Source organism: Pseudozyma hubeiensis (genome assembly GCF_000403515.1).
Source record: "Pseudozyma hubeiensis SY62 DNA, scaffold: PHS45, whole genome shotgun sequence".
NCBI lineage: Eukaryota > Fungi > Basidiomycota > Ustilaginomycetes > Ustilaginales > Ustilaginaceae > Pseudozyma > Pseudozyma hubeiensis.
Window position 1 is genome coordinate 841,765 of NW_012133827.1, and position 18,691 is coordinate 860,455.

At 56.0% G+C, this 18,691-nt stretch overlaps 6 protein-coding genes across 6 annotated transcripts; 3 read left to right on the forward strand and 3 right to left on the reverse strand.

Annotated features, from left to right (window-relative positions):
• Nucleotides 1–766: 766 nt before the first annotated feature.
• Nucleotides 767–3,203, forward strand: PHSY_004735 (hypothetical protein; the record flags this gene model as incomplete). Its single annotated transcript, XM_012335347.1, has 2 exons — nucleotides 767–850; nucleotides 2,352–3,203. The coding sequence occupies 2 exons, from the start codon at nucleotides 767–769 to the stop codon at nucleotides 3,201–3,203; spliced, it is 936 nt and encodes a 311-aa protein (XP_012190737.1).
• Nucleotides 3,204–3,515: 312 nt separating this feature from the next.
• On the reverse strand, nucleotides 3,516–3,920 carry PHSY_004736 (urease accessory protein UreF; the record flags this gene model as incomplete). The annotated part of the gene is made up of 1 exon (XM_012335348.1): nucleotides 3,516–3,920. The coding sequence occupies one exon, from the start codon at nucleotides 3,918–3,920 to the stop codon at nucleotides 3,516–3,518; it is 405 nt and encodes a 134-aa protein (XP_012190738.1).
• A 43-nt stretch (nucleotides 3,921–3,963) lies between these two features.
• Nucleotides 3,964–5,118, reverse strand: PHSY_004737 (pleiotropic drug resistance ABC transporter; the record flags this gene model as incomplete). The annotated part of the gene is made up of 1 exon (XM_012335349.1): nucleotides 3,964–5,118. One exon carries the CDS (start codon nucleotides 5,116–5,118, stop codon nucleotides 3,964–3,966), a length of 1,155 nt encoding a protein of 384 aa, XP_012190739.1.
• A 201-nt stretch (nucleotides 5,119–5,319) lies between these two features.
• PHSY_004738 (isocitrate lyase/malate synthase) lies at nucleotides 5,320–6,315 on the forward strand (the record flags this gene model as incomplete). The annotated part of the gene is made up of 1 exon (XM_012335350.1): nucleotides 5,320–6,315. The coding sequence occupies one exon, from the start codon at nucleotides 5,320–5,322 to the stop codon at nucleotides 6,313–6,315; it is 996 nt and encodes a 331-aa protein (XP_012190740.1).
• A 184-nt stretch (nucleotides 6,316–6,499) lies between these two features.
• PHSY_004739 (hypothetical protein) lies at nucleotides 6,500–8,302 on the reverse strand (the record flags this gene model as incomplete). Its single annotated transcript, XM_012335351.1, has 1 exon — nucleotides 6,500–8,302. The coding sequence occupies one exon, from the start codon at nucleotides 8,300–8,302 to the stop codon at nucleotides 6,500–6,502; it is 1,803 nt and encodes a 600-aa protein (XP_012190741.1).
• A 184-nt stretch (nucleotides 8,303–8,486) lies between these two features.
• Nucleotides 8,487–18,691, forward strand: PHSY_004740 (potential phosphatidylinositol kinase; the record flags this gene model as incomplete). The annotated part of the gene is made up of 3 exons (XM_012335352.1): nucleotides 8,487–8,574; nucleotides 10,420–18,368; nucleotides 18,569–18,691. 3 exons carry the CDS (start codon nucleotides 8,487–8,489, stop codon nucleotides 18,689–18,691), a joined length of 8,160 nt encoding a protein of 2,719 aa, XP_012190742.1.

Genomic DNA, 18,691 nt, shown 5'->3' on the forward strand with positions numbered 1-18,691 from the left:
TGAAGCCATGGTTTCCAAATGCTGAGTCGCTAGCTGTGGGGCCGCAGTCAAGCTTGCGGTATGAGAGCACCGAGTAGAGGACAGTGCAGACGTGAACAGGGCTTGCGCCGTTCAAAGGTGTAACGAGCCAATTTCACTGGTCCGGTTGTACCTGCAGCGCGCGCGAATGGCAGTTCAGAAGCCGACGAGCACGAGCAAAGATCTGGTGAAAAGCCGTTGAGATCTGCAAGAGGGGCAGGATTTGACAAGGTGGAGAGGTACAATCCGCTGAAGTGATGATGTCGTACAAGGGTCGGTGGATGAGCCGGCTTATCAAAGTGACCGAGCCGCTGAAGGAGTGGGGTTCGCGTGAGATAGAGCGAAGCACGTTTGGTACCTTCTGGACGCCTCTCGGCGGAGCGAGCGTTTGGCGAACGGGGAGATGGTGCACGAAGTGTGATGAAAGACCGAGACACGTCAAGAAGATGGTGGTTGGTCGGACAGATCGAGACGACCGAGAGGAAGACGTGTTGGTCATCTATGAGGACAACTCTGCAAAGGCCGTCGCTTGATGCACGATTGAGGTACTTAGGCGCCCGCTGCAACAGAAAGCTTTGATCGGCTGCACTCGCGCGGCGCTTGTCTAAAATTTGTTTTTTATTTTGGGGGGATTCTTTTACTGCCGCCTTGAGGCGGGAAATGTGCCAGTGTCGGGTTGATTGGTGCATCATCATACAGAGTATGATCCCGCTGAGCCATTCGCCTATTCGGGCGACACCCTGCAGGCATGATGGGATCAGCGCTGCACAGCCTGACATCCGCAGAGGATGGACTTCATGCAACGACATGCTTGTCCGACAAGCGGATTGCGGTGAGGCCTCCTTCTCCGACTTATTTTGGCAACTCAAATCCCTTCTTCATCACCCCCCATAGACTCAAGCCTCTTGCTGATCTTCACACCCAGAACATTGCAACACCCTGCAAGCACACCAAATTGAGCATCAATACTAGGAGTCGATTCGTGCGGCGGTGCCAGTGTCATGCACGATGTCAGGAGGACCGAGTGACTGTTGGGATCCGATGTCATCAGGGTTTAGCGATCTACCAAGCACTATCTTCCTTTTTTGAAATGACGTCGTTGACCGAATCGAACCCGTCGGCAAGGTGATCTGCAGCGAAGTCGTACTGCCATGATCGCAAGCACACGATGCTTGCCAGAATAGGCAGGACCACAATCGGAATTTAAGCTGCAAGCGGCTGTTTGGTGTTGATTCGGCACGGCGATCCGAGCGCGTTTGCGAGCTGGGACCATCACGTGCATTACGCTCGGTTTGAAAATGTCAGACCCTTATTATCAACATCTTCCAAAATGATACCAAACGATACTTTTTCCGTAGAGCACATGTCCATGAGCCGCCGCGGCGGTCGCCGTCGCTGTGGGCATGTCGGACGTTTCAGATCTCAGCCTTCGGTTTCAAACCGAGAGAGCGCCTGAGCCGCTTACAGAACGCGAATCATCGAGGCGTAGATGTGCTCCGCCAATGCTCGTTACCATATATTGCTTAGAAAGTGTGGCTCTGGTCTTACGCTTGCGACGCACTTCGTCGACGACAGTGTGTATAAAGATTGATGTGGTGCTATGGTTCGGTCTCTGTACAGCGGCGACATCAGGTGGAGCTTTGCCAGGCGCCCGAACGATAACTCAGGCCAGGACGCACGGAGCGCCTCGTTTGCTGCTCGAGAGATCAAAGCGGAGCTCCCAGTGGCTGCAGGTGTGAAATCTCGGGAGGAGGCTACGTCGATTGATGTTTGTGGAGCCGCCGTCTGGATTCACGTTCCGCCAGAGACGGTGACGACACAAAAGGGTCAAATTGAGTTTTGGTTGTGAGAGGCAGAAAAGTGGGGAAATTGGCCGTCGTAGGGCGTGCAGCGAGTGCATGCGGGTGCCGGCTCCCCAAAGCCAAATTCGAATGAACGTGAGACAGGTGGAGAGGTGGCCAGTCTGCGGGACCAAAAAAAAAGACAGGATCTCTCTTCAGAAGTGGCTGCATCCTGCATCGTGTCCTAAATAGCCGAGATTCTCTTCTTGCTTTGTCTCGAGGCTCTCGCTTTCAAGCACTGGTGCGTGTGTGCGTGATAGCCAAAATCGACGGCCACGTATATGTCCTTCTCGAGCTTGGCTGAGTGCACAACATCTTCAGTTTCCCCATCGTAGTCCTCCTTGACTTCTCCTTGACCTTCTTCCACCACTTTCATAATACCTGCACGCCATCCTCGTCCAAAAAGGACGCTATCGCCGGACGTGTTGCTCCGTTTGCTCGGTAGGCCAGCTCGAATAACGTTGAGGATCCAAGACCTCTCTCCCTCACCAGCCCCGAAGAAAACTTCAACCAACTCCTCGAAAGCATCCTACGAAGCTCGTCCGAGCCCTTTCGACATCTCCTCCGTTTCTTGGTCATCACTTCATGTCGGGTCAATTCCGCCTGCATCCCGAACCAGGCACCGAGCGTTCGGTGCCGTTGCGTCCGTGGAAAAATGCCTATCATACAATCCGTCATGGGCATATTGGGACAGCGCTGCTTTTGCCTCACGTCCTCCTCCCCATCTACGGCATCTATGTCTTGGCCCACCGATCCGGGTACTGGACCGCCGAGTTTGAGCGCGGACTTGCCTTTGCCATTGCTCTGATTCAGGGCCTGTCGTTCGGCTCAGTCATCGCTCTGTCCATCGTTCGCTTCAGCTCCTCGGGCAAAGCCATCAAGGGCCGACGTATTGAAAAGACGGCCACCGAAGAGGAGGATTACAAGCAGTACCGCATCGAGTTCTTCCTTCGAGTCGCGACGTACACCTTTCTCGGTACCATCCTGTGGGAGTACCTCGTTCACTCCAAGTACTCGCCCGTCGCCGACGAGCAGGCACGAGACACCTCTTCTGGCTTCTTGACCGCCTCTGGATCGCTGCGCAGATTCTTGAAGAACGATAGTATCCTGCCTCGAGCTGCCGAGAGCCGCGACGCATATTCGGGCCTTGGTCTCAACTACAACCTGGCTGACAAGGCGAAACAGTTCAAGAAGGCCGTCGACGACTCGCCTCGCATCCGCATTCCTGGAACCGGTGCTCCGCCAAAGAGCATCTTCTTCGAAACGTACGAGAAAGTCTGGAAGAAACTCACCAGCGGTCCTCGACCCGGTCTGTTCGAAATTGGTCCCAAGACCTGGGTTTAAAGTCGACACTTCGGACTGACCGCACGCCAGAGCACGCGACGTACGAGTTGCCGCAGATCGAGCAGGCGGCTGCTTGTATCTCTGTCGAGCCGCATTCGAACATTTAACAGTTTATCCTAGGAACGCAGAACTCACAAGCCGGGCAAGTCTGTCAACGCAGACGCTCGCTACATTAAGTTGGGCCACATGATGGCATCAAATTTACCCTTGACCGATCTATGAGTTGATTGGATCGGGAATATACCGCAACGTAATGGCAACGCATGAATAAGTGTGACCAACCTGCTGTGCCGCCTGTCGCAGTTGTCAGCTTCAACTGTTGAAAAGCCTCGAATGGAGTTGATCGTGTCGCGCCTGGATGATTTCGCCGAGGGGAAAGGTGGTTGCGGGAGCCGAGGACTGGATCCAGAAGCCCTTTTCGCTCTCGTCATTGTGCAGAGCCTCTGAAGAGGTTGGAGGATCCTGCTCTTCGGGCCAGTCCCAAGCCCAACCTTGATTTGGATCGTCATCGTCGACCGGGATGAGTTGACCCTTTCCGATGCGTAGAGCTTGTAACTTTGGCCGTAGAGCTGTGATGGCTGATGTGGACATGGTCGCGGTGTTGCGGAAGGATTTCGTTTTGAAATCCTGGGTTGTCGTGCTGTTGCCTTCGGCTTGTTCCGTGATTGTATACGCTTCGACTCGATTATTGGCTTCGGCATCTTCGTCGACTTGCATCACGTCTTCCCTGCTCTGCACACCATCTTGATTTCCCAGCCTATCACTGTCGGGTGTCGGCACTGCCGTCCCAAGTGACAAGCATCCTTCCCTCTCCATCTCCTTCATGATCCCTTCGATGACCGGGCGCATCTGGAACCGCATCACCTGATGAGCCAGATACGGACCCAGCGTGTTCAACCTGATGGAACTCGAAAACAGACTTCTCGCCTGCAAAAATAGATGCAGGTACACCGCTTTCTTCAACGACAAGCCTAGACACGCTGAGAAGACTGCCCAGCAGATGGGCAGATGTCCGTGCATTTGCGTATTGGAGCGGGGTGAAGAGTTGCGACGAATGGAGAGTTTGAGTTGGTCGACGAGAGATGCTGATGTTGAGATACGTGATTCGGATGAGCTTGTGGTGGAAGAGTCGGTGGGGGAGGGGTTGTACGCTTCGCGCTGGAGATTGATCGGTTTCGCAAAAGCTTTCGAGTACAGCGTTAGTAGAGCGATACCTTGCGCCTTCGATGCCCTTCTCGCAACGTGATTCAACAGCAGTGTGTGGTAGGAATGATCCAACCTTGCAATCGTATCGAGACATCGAGAAAGCCTTTCCTCCCCCTCCTCTTCCACCGATCTTTCCTCTGCATCCAGAAACGCATTCACAGCAGCATGCACTCGTGCCAGGAATCCAAAACTCGACCGCGCATACGAATGCAACGTCGAGCGTGCAAACGACAGTGTTGCCGAAGAAAGTTGCGCTTGAGAAGGCGCTGTTGCCGGACCCTTTTTGACCGCTGAAGAGGATGACGAGGATGATCCGTAGGAGGCGAGATGCGAAGTGGGTCGAGAGTTGTGTAGCAGACCGTGTGCGTGGAACGATTCGAGTCCGGACGACGCTACGAATCCACCGGTCGGTAGATTCGAGTCGGAGAGGAGGAGTAGAAGGTACGTCTCCAGCTCGTCCTCCTCTTCTGGTGGGAGCAATGAGGATGAGGCGTCGCCGTTCATTGCAGGAAGCATCTCGCTCGTCCGAAACGATGTAGTTGACGATGACAAGATGAATGGTGTTGGTCAAGCTTCGAGAGACCGTGGACCCTGAATTGTGTCCACCAATCAGCACTCGTCGCCGCAACCGATGATAAGGTTGGCTTTCTTCTTGAATCATGTCGGATTTTCGTGGCACCTTTTCCAGTTTCATTTTCGCAAAACGCATTTCCAGTGGAGGTTTTTTCAACCACGTTGCATGACTGAGCCGTGCAGTATGCGGTGTTAAACGTCAAGTATACCCGAAGCGAAAAAGTATAGCCGGCAACTCAGTCCAACACTCTTACTTCCACGTCCTCTATAAGCATCTTTCTACTTGTCACCACTCTTACTTCCCGACTATCGCCTTATTGCCAGCTCAAACGCAAAAATGACATCTTCGTCTTCCGCAGCCTCCAGCGGCTCGACCGCAAGAACGCCAGCCGCGCGTCTGCGCGAGCTCCTCTCGCAACCCTCCATCGTCGTGGCTCCCGGTGTCTTCGACGGCATCTCTGCTCGGATGGCACTTCAAGCAGGACACAAGGCGCTGTATCAGACCGGAGCGGGAACTTCAGCGTCGAGACTCGCACGTGCAGATCTCGGGTTCTTGGGCATGTCGGACATAATCGGTGCTGCAGGTGTGTCGATCATGGCTGATCCGACCATGATGACGCCGGTGATTGCGGATGCTGATACTGGATTCGGAACTGCGCCACAAGTCGCACGCACAGTAGCAGAGTATCATCGCTCCGGGATCGCCGCCCTACACATCGAAGACCAAGTGCAATCCAAACGCTGCGGTCACCTCGACTCGAAACAGATCGTCTCGCAATCCGAATTCCTCTCGCGCATCACCGCCGCCGTCCACGCACGAGACTCTCTCCCCTGTTCCCCCACCGATCGCATTCTCATCATCGCCCGTACCGACGCCCTCGCCGTCTCTGGCATCGACGAAGCCATCCAACGCCTGCAACTCGCTGCGGCCGCAGGTGCCGATATGGGGTTCCTCGAAGGAATGCGTTCCAATTCCGAAGTCGAACAAGCTTTTGCCCAGCTACCTCAAGGTTGGCCGATGATGGCGAATTGCGTCACGGGTGGCAAGAGCCCACTATGGACCGCCAAGGAGGCGCAGGAGCTGGGTTTCAGGCTGGCTATCTTCCCGTGTGCTGGCCTTTTCCCTGTGGCAAAAGCCCTGTTGGCTAGCTACACGCATCTCATGCACGACGGGATCGGGATCGAGGCCGAGACGAGCAAGGAGAAGGCGTTGGTGGATCTAGGTGGCGCGGATCCGATGGGATTGAGAAACTTTTTCAGGGATATGGGGCTGGAGCACGAGGTCGAGATCGACAGGCTGGCTGCTAGCGGCGCTGGGCTAGGTGACGTGTGAAAAGGAGGGTGGAGAGGACCCATGTCGTAAGCAAAGTGCAGGATGAGATGCAATATGATGATACGCTCGTCAAGTGGTATATGAAAACAAAGATTCATGCAGGTTCGTCAAGATTCATGATGTGATGCGAGCGACTATGCGATGCGAAGCAATGCGGATGTAGAACGACTTCGGCATTTCCGCGCTAGACACGACCGCCGGGCGGAGCCTTCGAGCCACGCAGCCCGACAACATCGCAATAGATCGCGACCAGAAACAGCAACGTAGCCACCACCGAGCACGCGATAGCCCCATTGTATAGATTGCACCAACCCTCCCCCGTCCCCGCCGGACACTTTGTCCCCACGACCAGCGCCATCACCGCCGCCGTCCCCCACAGCAGGCACAGCACGACATCCCAGCCACAGTCCCATTTGAGGCTCTTGCGTGCGATGCGCCACCGCGCTTGCTGCTTCATGTTGGCCAACACGCCGAGCTGTTTGCGCTTCTTGTCTTTGCGTTTCTTTCGTCTGCGCTCCTCAACCGAAGTGTTCTCTTCGTCGTCATCGTCAGTGTCGGTGTCAGATTCACCTGCACGTCCACCGAGGAGCTTTGGATCGACGATGAGGTTGACCATGGGTGCCTGCTGCGTCTGGGCCTTCTTGGCGAACATGCCTGGTTTGCCGTTGCCACCGGCGTTACCGGCGGACAAGATGGGTATCACCATACCGTTGCCAGCTCCTGGCCCTCCCTTGGGCATAGGCTCGCGAGAAGACCGACAACACGGCTTTAAGGCAAACAGCCATAGGCACGCAATGGTTGAAATGGCGGAAACGCCGTACAGGACAAAGGAGGCAAAGGTGCCAGAGGGTGGTGCTTTCTGTGCCGGTCGGATGAGAATGAACCCGCCGATGCCGAGACCAGCTGCTGCGAGGGACACCAGGCATTGCAGCCAGCGCGTTGCCATGCGTAGCTTGCGACGAGGGAGCACTAGCCTACCTTTGGCATCGACGCTGCCGAGCGGAACCTCCTCTCGCTCTGCGTCATCGTCGTGGAGATCTTCGTCTCCGGCTGCTTTGCCTTTTCCCTTACGAGGGGTCACTTTGGTACCGAATTCCTTCTCCAGCATTCTCATGCGTTCTTCTTTGACGTAGTCGTTCGGTATCGCTCGACCGTAGGGGTAAGCACCGTACGCACCAACTGGCCCCGGTGGCCCGTAACGGCCGTGACTCAAGCTCTCGCTCTCCCATCCGCTCTGGCCGGAGCCTGGTGGCACCATCGTGTAAGCATGACCGTCCGCAGAGAGATGCCCACCGTACCAGGTCTGAGACCATTGCGGGAAACCAGGCAGAGGATCGCCGACACGTGCACCTGGTCCGAAGCTGTTTTGCGGAAGCGCACGAGACCCAGGTAGGTGATGAGCTGCGGTGACGTCAAACATGTTGGGTGGCTCCGACGCAGGCGAGGCATAGGCTGGCAAGCTCTGGTGTGATCGTCCCGAGACCGTCGTCGGTGCTCCCTGGCTGGGCGGACCGTGGTACTGGGGAACATACTCCATGTAGACGCCGCCATCGTAGTAAGCCGGCTCGTAGTGAGCTGACCGATAGCCGCCCGGTGTGGCCGGCGTAGATTGAAGATGATCAACGTAGCCAAGCTGGTCTGCGTACAGCTCATACCGAGCAGGAACTTCCGAGAGAGTGGCGTGCGGACCCCAAGTCCGTTCCTGAGCAGCTTGATTGGCAGCAGCGATCTCGCCGAGGTCTCTTTCCTCGTATGAACCGGAATCACTGTGTGCGTGCTGCGGTGGATGGAGCTGCAGCGGGCTTCGATGCGATTCGTTGTACGGTGATCGGGAGCTGCCGGAATGCGAAGGAGGTCGATTGCTGTCTACGCTGAGTCGTCGCATGCTGGCTGGATGGTTGCGAAAGGACGCCGAGGGTGCTGCCGGCGGGTAAGACGGGTAGGAGCTGGTAGCCGAACAGTTGTCATCGTACTTGTGAGATCGCATGATGGGAGGAAGCAGCTAGTCGACACTTCGGCTGCCCCGAAGAGGGCTGCCGTGGATGGCCTGACAGCGAGCCGCTTAGTGAGATGAATGCTCGTTCTTCACTGACAAGTCATATTGTCTATGCTCGTCTGATGTCCAGAGTGGCTCAGGAGGACGTCAAGGCTTTCGTGCGGGGAGTTTCGTTATGGGTCGTGAGAGGAGCGGCAATGAAGTGGTAGGTTTGATGATAGTCAAGACTCGAGATGCAGCTGAAGCTCTGGCAGAGACTGATGGTGCGGGTGTAAAGAAGGGAAGAGGCAAAGACCGTGAATGAGGCTGTGTGGACAACTCTAGATGAGCAACGCCGACAGGCAATCCTTTGAAGTTGCACGTCAATCGGAACTGCACCGAGAACGGCACTCGGACAATCAACCTTCTTGGCATCAAACGACCTTAGCGGAAAGCTTGTGTCGGCACTTCCGATGCCGAGAACTCTCTCAAACACCTGACTGACGAGTGATGCAGCCAGTGGCTCAGATCAGCTTCTTCTCGAATGGCGAACGGCGGTCATGTATGTTTCGGGGAATGAGGAAGGGAACGCTGCCAAGCCCATTATGGAACCCCTGGCTTGTCTGCTTTGGTCTGCATCTCATAGATGGCGTATGTGTCTCTGGGAGCTGGGCGTGACCTGCCCAAAGAGGAAGTCGAGCTTGAATGAGGTTGACAAGGGCAGCATACTCCCAGACACACTTTTTCACTTGGCAGGTGTTGGTCTCATGTTCTGTCAGAATTAGCCCCTGTCGGGATAATGCGCCTTCGCCATGCAGCCCCAGGGTTTTAAATATCTTAACTTAATTTTCAATTTATTTATTTCCATGGCCCTGCCTGAACTTCCACGCTGCCTGCCGACGCCAATTAGGGGCTACCTGCTTTACGCCGCCTCACGATTCGCTTTGGTCGTGACGCTGTGAGCGATTGGTTCGGCCTTCCCGATTTGGCTGATTGCAAAGAAGACATAGGATCCAAGAGAGTGAAATGATTTCAGGTTTGCACACTGTTACATTGTCGCTCAACTGCTTTACTCGCTTCTCGATCTCAAGTGCTGTTGTTGGATCAAAGCGATTGATTGCAATTGTCCGAAGACTTCTTATGCTGCTTCGAGTTCAGCCAAGCGCATGATTCGCAAAGAAGGCTGGACGCTGGCCCATATCACCGAGCTCTTGATGCATTTACACACGGGAGCGGAGAAGCTCGGCGTGCTGTGATGATTGTGTGAATCCTGCGATGGGCAACATCGGGGAGCTCGCTTTCGTAAAGCTGGCTCATGCTCCAAGCTGTGATCCTTCTTGCTTCATCCTTGGCTGTTGTCGCTCCGATAAAGCGGAGATCAGTGCCAACTGATATGCAGTGACAGATGGACCGGTTTCTGCAGAGTCTCCGTGGCTTCTTGTCGACATCGAGGATGCTTGTACTCCGAGCAAGTTTGTCTGTCCTTATGAATATAGACATTAGCCTCGTGTACCGTACCTTCCAGGTGGCACTAGCGCTTAGCTGCCTCCTTTCGAAGATTCTCGGCGATAGTCTGAGTAGTTGCGCAAAGAGGAGATAGAGCCGACGATCAGCGTTCCGAAGAGTCGATCTGGCCAACGTTATACTTTCGCGTACTTACAGCGACAGCTTCCGGGTTGACACCGCTCTCGATGAGCTCTACGCATGCGCGTAGCTGTTCTCGCGACAGTCCGGTATTGAGCAGTTGCGACATGTCATGCAGCACTGCAAGTAACCCGTTTTGGATGTCAGCATTCCCCGGTGGTACGCAGCCAATCAAAGAAGGAACTCACTGTCCATCGTCTCCTGACTCGCTGAGCTTTTTTGTTCTTCCATTTTGTGAGATGCTCGTCCGATTTCGTCGTCGTTTGAATGGTGGAGGAAGAAAGGAGGCAGGCGGTCACCGGTGCGATTTTGAGCTACAGAAACAAGGTGTTGGTTTCGCTCCTCTTTACGCGTCAACAACCTCACGCGCCTCGATTTTGGCTCATCTGTCGAAAGTCAAACGGAAAAGTGTAATTTGTGGAGAGACGCAACGCACAGCTCGCAAATTTCAGGCTGAGTCGATGTTGCTTGTGATCGTAACTCAGCTTCTTCTCAATCACTACACCATCATCGTCGACGCAGCAGCGGCGGCCGCACCATCTCGTCGGGATCAAACGCGGAGAAGGAGGTTCAGGCAGTCATGCCGGCTCCAACCAGTGCCTCCAACGGTGCGCTCGAAGCCATTCTTCGAAAGGTGGTCGGCGACAGCGACACTGCTGCTCCTTCTGCCACAAATGCTCGCACCTCCAGCCGCAGTCATGCGAACGGGGACTCTTCCGCTGCGCTTGCAGCAGCCTCTCAATTTCTTGCAGACGGCTTCCATCATGCCGGATCGACGTCCAACCCACAGGCGAACGGACGAGGTAGTCCGCATAGCGAGGAGGAGATTGCACATACGCTCAATCGCCTTCTCGTATCAGGTGTCATCGTGCCGCTGATCGACTCGCCATCAAGCTGGGCCTATGGGAAAGCACGCAATGAATCGACAAATGCTGGTATCGGAGTGCGTCAAGCCCTGGACACACTATCCCGAACACTCAGCGCTTCCCCAAAATACCTCGAGCATCTCTTCGAACCTGCGGAGCATGCCTCGGCGACAGCTTCGACGAGCGCCTTGACACTCGACATGGCCAACACCACCTTCGATGTGTGGGCAACTCCCCGCCTTCTGTGTGCAGCTGCCTCTATGCTCGCAGCGAGCCGCTCTTGTCCAGCGATGAAAGAGCCCGAGACTGCCGAACACATCAAAGATCCTTCTCAGCACATCCTCGAGCACTTGCAACTGCTGCTGGCTACATCGACGGAAGCCGCTGGTCAGATCGACAACGTCCGCTATGTCCTCGCTGAATGTTTACGAGCATCCGTACATGCGCTCGCGCAGACAAGAGAGACCTCCTTCGGCTCCTCTGCCCGCCTCCCCGACTTCGTCGTACCATCCGCCCTGCAGCAAGCACGGCATAAAGACTTTTCGTCAACCTCAACACCTACCGTCTCGTTCTTCCGCTCTTCAATCTTGGATCCTGCGTTCCGTCTTTCCTCGCGCAAGGACCGGCCAAAGCCAAGCGGCAAAGGTCTTGCTGCCTTGTCTCCTTCACAGATGGACGCCGCCTTCTCCTTCTCGCTCCGCACTGCTACTGAGGACGAAGGGCCCAAGTCAGTAGACTCAGGAGACGCACGTACGGCTGCAGGCCCGGTCACTCTAGCAGAGGCGCTCTTTCTCGTCTCCACAGATCTTTGCCTTCGAATGGCAGAGAGGTATCCAGTCTACTTCATTGATCTCACAGACCATGCCGTCCTCTTGTTCGTCGAGCATCTGCAACACCGGTGGACGTGCGCCAAGCAAAAGAGCCTCAGTCCCTCTTCGCAAATGCCTTTGGCTGCCCAGACTTACGCCGTTATAAGCAGCCACATCGAATTCCTATCCGAATCTTATCCAGGCCACCTGACGAGATCCCTGCAGGTGGCTGTGGAGCAAATGTCGCAGCTTCTAGACACACACGAACACCTCGATGCCGACCAAGAGCGCACTCTTGCTTCGATCGGGGCTTGCTTCAGCTCGTGTGCTCTCGAAGCAAGCAATGAACGAAAGCCCGAGTTGGCGGCGATCCTCCAGCCCTATCAAACTCTGATCACCCTTCAAATGCGGCTGGGAGCGCAACAAATTGTTCAGTCATCGTATCCAGTGCGACAGTCTGCCCACACGTGCTCGGTGTTGGCCCTGCTCTTCTGGGCTCTCTCGAGCGGATGTCGCTGCGAAACAACCTTCATGCAAGAGCTGGATGCACAACTCACCACCTTGCTCTATCACTCACAACACGCTGCACAGAGCAACGACTCTGTCAATCGACTCAAGCGACTCAGTCTTCTCTTGCGGGATCACATCGACGCTCAGGCTTCTCCGACGCAACAAATTCGCAATTCTTCGGTCTCGGAACGCATCGATCGCTTGAAGAGACGCAAGATGCATGGTAGAGCCGCATCGATCAGAGCGATCACGATCTTGGATACCTTGCTCCCCCTGGACCCTTCCGTCCCTGCGTCCAAGGGATCTGAAGCCCATCCGTTTGAGCTGTCGAGACGACGCCTGATTCTGCAAGCATGTTCTCGCGTCGCTAACCGAGGAGATTCGGTTGCTTTACAAGACGAGCAAAGCCCTTGTCTATGCGAGCTCCCAGCTCCTATTAGCATAGGGCAGGGAAATGTGCCGACAAAGGGCAAGGGCGAACGCCTCGATCACGCCGCTACCGCCGCCATGTGGAAAGACGTTATGAGCCAGGTCAAAGCGTCCCCCTTGCTTTCATCTCGCACCATTGATATGCTTCGTCGCTGCGTTGCGCACTCGACCATCGCCGAGGCGCTGCCCTACAGTGGCGACAAGAACGTGGTCAACATCATCAAGCATTCCCTGCGAGCGAAAGCCCGCGCATCGCGCATCGCCACCAACGAGCTTGCTTTGGTGTATCAGAATCGTCTCATTCAGCAACGAAATGCGAACAACGAGGAGGAGTGGATGTCTCGCTTCCTGGAGATTCCCAGGCAGTATGAGAACGTGCTGGCGGACGTCAATGTGGCTTTCTGCCACGAAACTGCACTGATCGGTCTTGCCGGTCTCTTTGCGCTGCCAGTCGAAAGCTGCCAAGAGATCTGCTTGCTCACACTTGTCCTGCACCTGGGTCATGCGAATCCTTTTCTGAAAGCGTGCGCTTACACGCAGATCGTGCAGATTGCCTCTGCGCAACGGTCCACGACTTTTCAACTGGTCCAGAAGCATTTCGAAAAGGTGTCGACATCCATTGTGGAGCGCTTCATCTCGATGCCCGACCTTTGGACGAGCTTTTTGAGCCTGATCAAGATGAATCAAGCCACTTTCTTCAACCTGACCAAGGAGTACACGCTCCCTCACCTCATCACCATGATTTGCTCCGGCGACGGATCTGCCGAGGTGGGGACCAAGATGATAGAGTTGATTGCCCGTGCCCTTGGTACCGACGTGCCCAGACTCTGTCACGACAATATCACTCCCATCTTCCGCTCGTTCTTCATGCGGTCCGCCTCGCTGCGAAACCTCGGCCTGAACACACTCGTTCAGCTGATTGGTGTAGACGCAGCCAGTCTCAAGGTGCTTTTGCGCAGTCGCCAATCCGATGTTGTCGGCTATCTCGTCGTCAAGCTCGGAAATCGTGCCACGCGGGCGGAAGCGTACGAAGGGCTCGAATTTATCATCGAGACGATCAGCGGTACGGCTGCTGCTGCTAGGTCCAAAGATCCGGCGATGCGTAGATCGAAAGTGGCGACTTTCCTTAAGGGTGAAATCCTCGCCATACTCACCTGGATCAACCAGGAGCTATCGGGAGAACACGGTAAGAGGACAGCGACCGAGCTCGCTTTTGCGCTGCGTAGCATCGGAGCGCTGGTCGAGATCATTGGACCGCCCATCAGCGCAGTCACGCCTCAGATCATGGCCACGCTCAACAGTCACCTCCAGCCAGACTCGCTGAGCCTAACGACGCTCGAGAGCTGGAAGATCTTCATCACAACTCTGCGCTTCGTTGATGTAGGGCCTTTTGTCGGTCAAACTGCCGCCGCCTTGCTGTCGGCGTGGGATCGTTTCAATCCCGAGCGGAAAGGAATTGCGATCTCCATCCTGCATTACCTCATCCTCGAGAACGCCGCCTACCTCAAAGACTTTATCGACGACATTCCAAGCCTGGACCGCCTCGACGCTGAGATTCCGGACATCTGTCGCGGTCTACGTGGCGTCAGAGAGACGTGGAACAACGACCGCCGCTTCCGAAACATTCTCGATCGTTCATCAAACGAGAACACTTCCATCTGCAATGAGTCGCTGAGGGAGTTGCAAGCCTTCCTAAGCGAGGAGCGCGGCTACATCGAGGCGCTGACGTCCGGTGACTCGTTCGGTCCGCTCATCGGTCAGTGCATCCGCACGCTGATGCACGTCGCCACACGCAACGATGCCCATCACACCGACATCCGCGACATTGGTTTCCGCTGCTTTGGCCTCATCGGGGCTGTGGATCCGGATCGTATCGAGCACGCCGTCGAAGAGCCTGTCAAGATCATTTTAAGCAATTTCGAGGATCAGGAGGAGGTGATCGACTTTTCGCTCCATCTCATTCGCGACCTGCTCGTGCCTGCATTCCGAGCGGCGACGGATACGACTCAACAAAATGGACTCGCGTACGCAATCCAAGAGCTGCTCAAGGTGGCCGGCTTCAATAGTTCCATTCTCGCCACGGGCTCTAACGCCCGAACCATAGGCATCAAGACAAAGCAACGCCTGGCAGACCTGCCTCAAGACGTTGTCGACACAATCACGCCGCTACTCGACTCGAGGTACGGCGCGCAGGTGGGCAAACCGAGCGTCCGCAAGACTCCGATCTACACGCATTCGCGCTCGTACAGTGACTGGCTGCAGAGCTGGACAAGCCGGCTCATCACCAAGACAGTGGGCAGATCCGACTCTAACGCCGCTGCACTCGCCGGCGCTGGGCCGATCAAGAGTGGCGCAGCAGCCGCCTCCACCATCTTTGGCGTTTTTCGTGTCGCCATTCGATCGCACGATGTCGGCATTGCGCGCCATCTGCTTCCGCACCTCGTCCTGCATTCCATCATCTCTGGCGACGACATGGACCGAGAAGCAATCGTGGATGAGATTCAAACCATCCTCAGGGATCAAGTCGAGAGTCAGACAGACTACGAGGCCGAGAGAAAGCTTCTGACCGCTCAAACGCTCTTCACCGTCATGGATCATGTCGGCGTGTGGATGCGCCGCAAGCGTCAGGACCTCGCAAGGACCTCGCGTCGACCCAGGATAGCTCAGGGCGGAGAAGAGGTGCTAGCTGTGGTAGAATCAATCATGCTTCGCATCTCGCAAGAGCTTCTGGCCCAGGCTTCGTTGCAGTGCAAAGCGTACTCGCGTGCGTTGCTCAACTTTGAGCTCCGTGTGCGCGCTATGCGCTCAGAAGGAAAAGGCGACGATGACTTGCAAGGCTACTTCGAGAACATGCACAGAATCTACGCCAACCTCGACGAACCGGACGGCATGGAGGGTATCTCCACTAGAGTCATCGCCCCTTCGCTCGAGCATCAAATTCGAGAGCACGAAAGCACGGGTCGATGGACCTCGGCGCAAAGCTGCTGGGAAGTCGAAATTCAGCAGCGACCCGACGATCCGGAACTTCACCTTGGCCTGCTCCGCTGCCTGCGCAACCTGGGCCACTACGACACCATGCGTACGCATATCCGCGGTGTTCTGAGTGCCCATCCAGAGTGGGAAGATCTTCTCGATGCGTTCCGGGTCGAGGGTGCCTGCATCCTTGGCGACTGGGACGAGGTGGAGGCTCGTACTCGCCGCAGCCAGGCCAAGAGTCCCGAACACTCGATCGGCCGGGCCTTGCTAGCCATGCGGCAGAACGATGCCGAGGTATTCGGTAAAGTGCTGGTGCAGGCACGTCAAGATCTCGGTAAGCCGCTCGTGGCTGCCGGCAAAGCCTCGTATCCGGGCGTCTATGGCTCGGTTCTACACTTACACATGCTTCAAGAGCTCGAGATGATTCGGTCGCACGCTCGAACAAACGCGGGCGATCGGGTCGGAGCGCTGACAAGAGCCGTGGCATCCGACACCGTCTCGGACCTCAATCGATCGCTCACTGCAAGACTCAACGCAACGCTGCCCTCCTTCCGAACGCAAGAGCCGCTGCTGAGCCTGCGGAGGACTGCCTTCGCAGCGCTGCCTTCCTCATCGGGGACAGGGAAGGAAGTGGGCGAGGCGTGGATCGCCACGGCCAAAATTGCTCGTCGTGCGGGCCATATGCAGGCGGCCTACTCTGCGACTCTCCAGGCCGGGCAGAATCAGGCCACGTTTGCCTTTGTTCAGAGGGTGAAGATCCTAGCCAAGGAGGAGAAGACGCACGAGGCCATCCGTGACCTGGTCAACTCGCTCAACATTTTGACCAGCACCTTCAAGCCGGGTCAGATCGGCGACATGTCCAATACAGGCTTTATCGAGTTGCAGAAGATGGATTCCGATGGCAGGACGATGCGAGTCGACCGTTCGACATTCGCCAAAGCGTGCCTCCTCCGCGCACGGCTGCAGGACTCGACCTTCCGGTACACTGCTGGCGAGATCCTGGACCGGTACAAGGAGGCCGCCAAGGAGCAAAACGATTCAGAGAAGATGTGGTACCATCTAGGCCACTTCCAAGACACCCACGAGGGTTTGCTACCCAGCATGACGATGCAACGCTACAACGTGTGCCGAGCCTTTTTACGCTCGGCTCAAGTTGGCACCAAGTTCTTCTATCGCACGCTTCCGAGGGTGCTGACGATTTGGATGGACCTGGCTGCGGACGAAAAGATCCTAACTCACAGCAAAAAAGGCAGCAGCAGCAATCCGGAATTGGCGCAGAAGGTGGATGCGTTCCTGCAGCTGAACGCGCTCATGAAGAAGTTTAGCCGACGACTCAAGCCTTTCCAGTGGCTCGCCGTATTTCCGCAGCTCGTCGCCCGCATCGTCCAGAAGAACGAGGATGCCTGGATGGTGCTGCAGGATATGATCCTCCAAGTGCTGTTGGCGTACCCACAGCAGGCCATGTGGTCGATGGTGGCAGGTGCCAGCTCGAAAGACGCGGAACGGAAGAAGCGCTACAGCGAGATGATCCACAGGCTCAACGCTAAGAGCGGCTCGAGCCACAAAGAGGTGATCAAGGTGGTCTCGTCTTCGCAGCGACTTGCCAAGGAGCTTTTGCGGCTCTGCGACTACAATGTCAATAAGAACGAGACAGTGCTCAGCATGGACAAGATGTTCCCGGGTCTGCTGGAGGTGGCCAACGCATCGGAGCTGTTGTTGCCTCTGCAGAGCTCCATGACGGTGCTGCTACCTTCGAATCACCTGATCTCGGAGGAGCATCGCCCGTTTCCGAGCAATCTGCCGACGATCATGACCTTCGAGGATACCATCGAGGTGATGAACAGTCTGCAGAAACCTCGAAAGGTGATGATCGTCGGCAACGACGGCAACCGCTACCCATTCCTTTGCAAGCCCAAGGATGATCTGCGCAAGGACGCGCGGCTGATGGAGTTCGATTCGATGATCAACAAGCTTCTTCAAAGTCAGCCCGAGTCGCGTAAGAGGAAGCTGTACGTGCGAACGTACGCGGTGCTGATCCTCAACGAGGAGCACGGGCTGATCGAGTGGGTGCCGCACACGGTGGGCTTCCGGCACATCCTGACCAAGCTGTACAACGCCAAGGGGATGCAGATCTACACTTCGGAAGTCAAGACCAACATGGACGAGGCGCGCCTGGCGCCGGACACGAGGACGACCGAAAAGATCTTCCAGGACCGGGTGCTGGCTAAGTTTGCTCCCGTCTTTCACGAGTGGTTCCTGGCCACGTTCCCAGACCCGACAGCGTGGCTGCAGGCGCGTTCAGCGTACGCGCGAACAGCAGCAGTCATGTCGATGGTTGGATTTGTGCTGGGTCTCGGAGACCGTCACGGCGAAAACATTCTGTTCGACTCGAACAGCGGCGACACGGTACACGTCGACTTGAACTGCCTTTTCGACAAGGGGCAGCGATTCGAGATTCCTGAACGAGTGCCGTTCCGACTGACGCAAAACATGGTGGACGCGATGGGCGTCACAGGCTGCGACGGCGTTTTCCGCAAGAGCGCCGAGATCACGATGGGCATCCTGCGCGATAATCGCGATTCGTTGATGAGCGTGCTGGAAGCCATGGTACACGACCCGCTGGGCGAATGGAGTGTGCCGGAGGACCGCCATCGAGCCAAGGGCTCCAGCCGCAAGAGCGATGTGCGGGCCGATGATCCGCGGGTGGTGGAAGCGCGACGTGCGCTGGACCCGGTGGCCAACAAGCTCGACGGACGACTGTACCGTCTGGGATCGCGCGAGCCTTCACCACCTTACTCGACCAACAACCTGGTCGATGCACTGATCAAGGAAGCCACGAGCTCGGTAAATCTGGCCAAGATGTACATAGGATGGAGTAGTTGGCTCTGACGTCAATCTCAAACGAATCTCACGTGCACAGCATAGTTCAAAAAGAAAGCCCATCGTGATGGTCGCTCTGCGGGGCGCAAATGTGGGGGCCGAGGGATCGACAATGCATGTAGATGTGAGGAGGTGAGTTTTGCGAAGAGATTCTTGATCGATAGCGCGAGGCAGCGACGCGCTTCGACGATGCGGAGAATATTCGGGCCTCGTCAGGCCAACAAGTGAACGTAGGCCGGGACGAAGCCGAGTCTCGACAGCTTCGGATGTACCACAGTCATACCTGA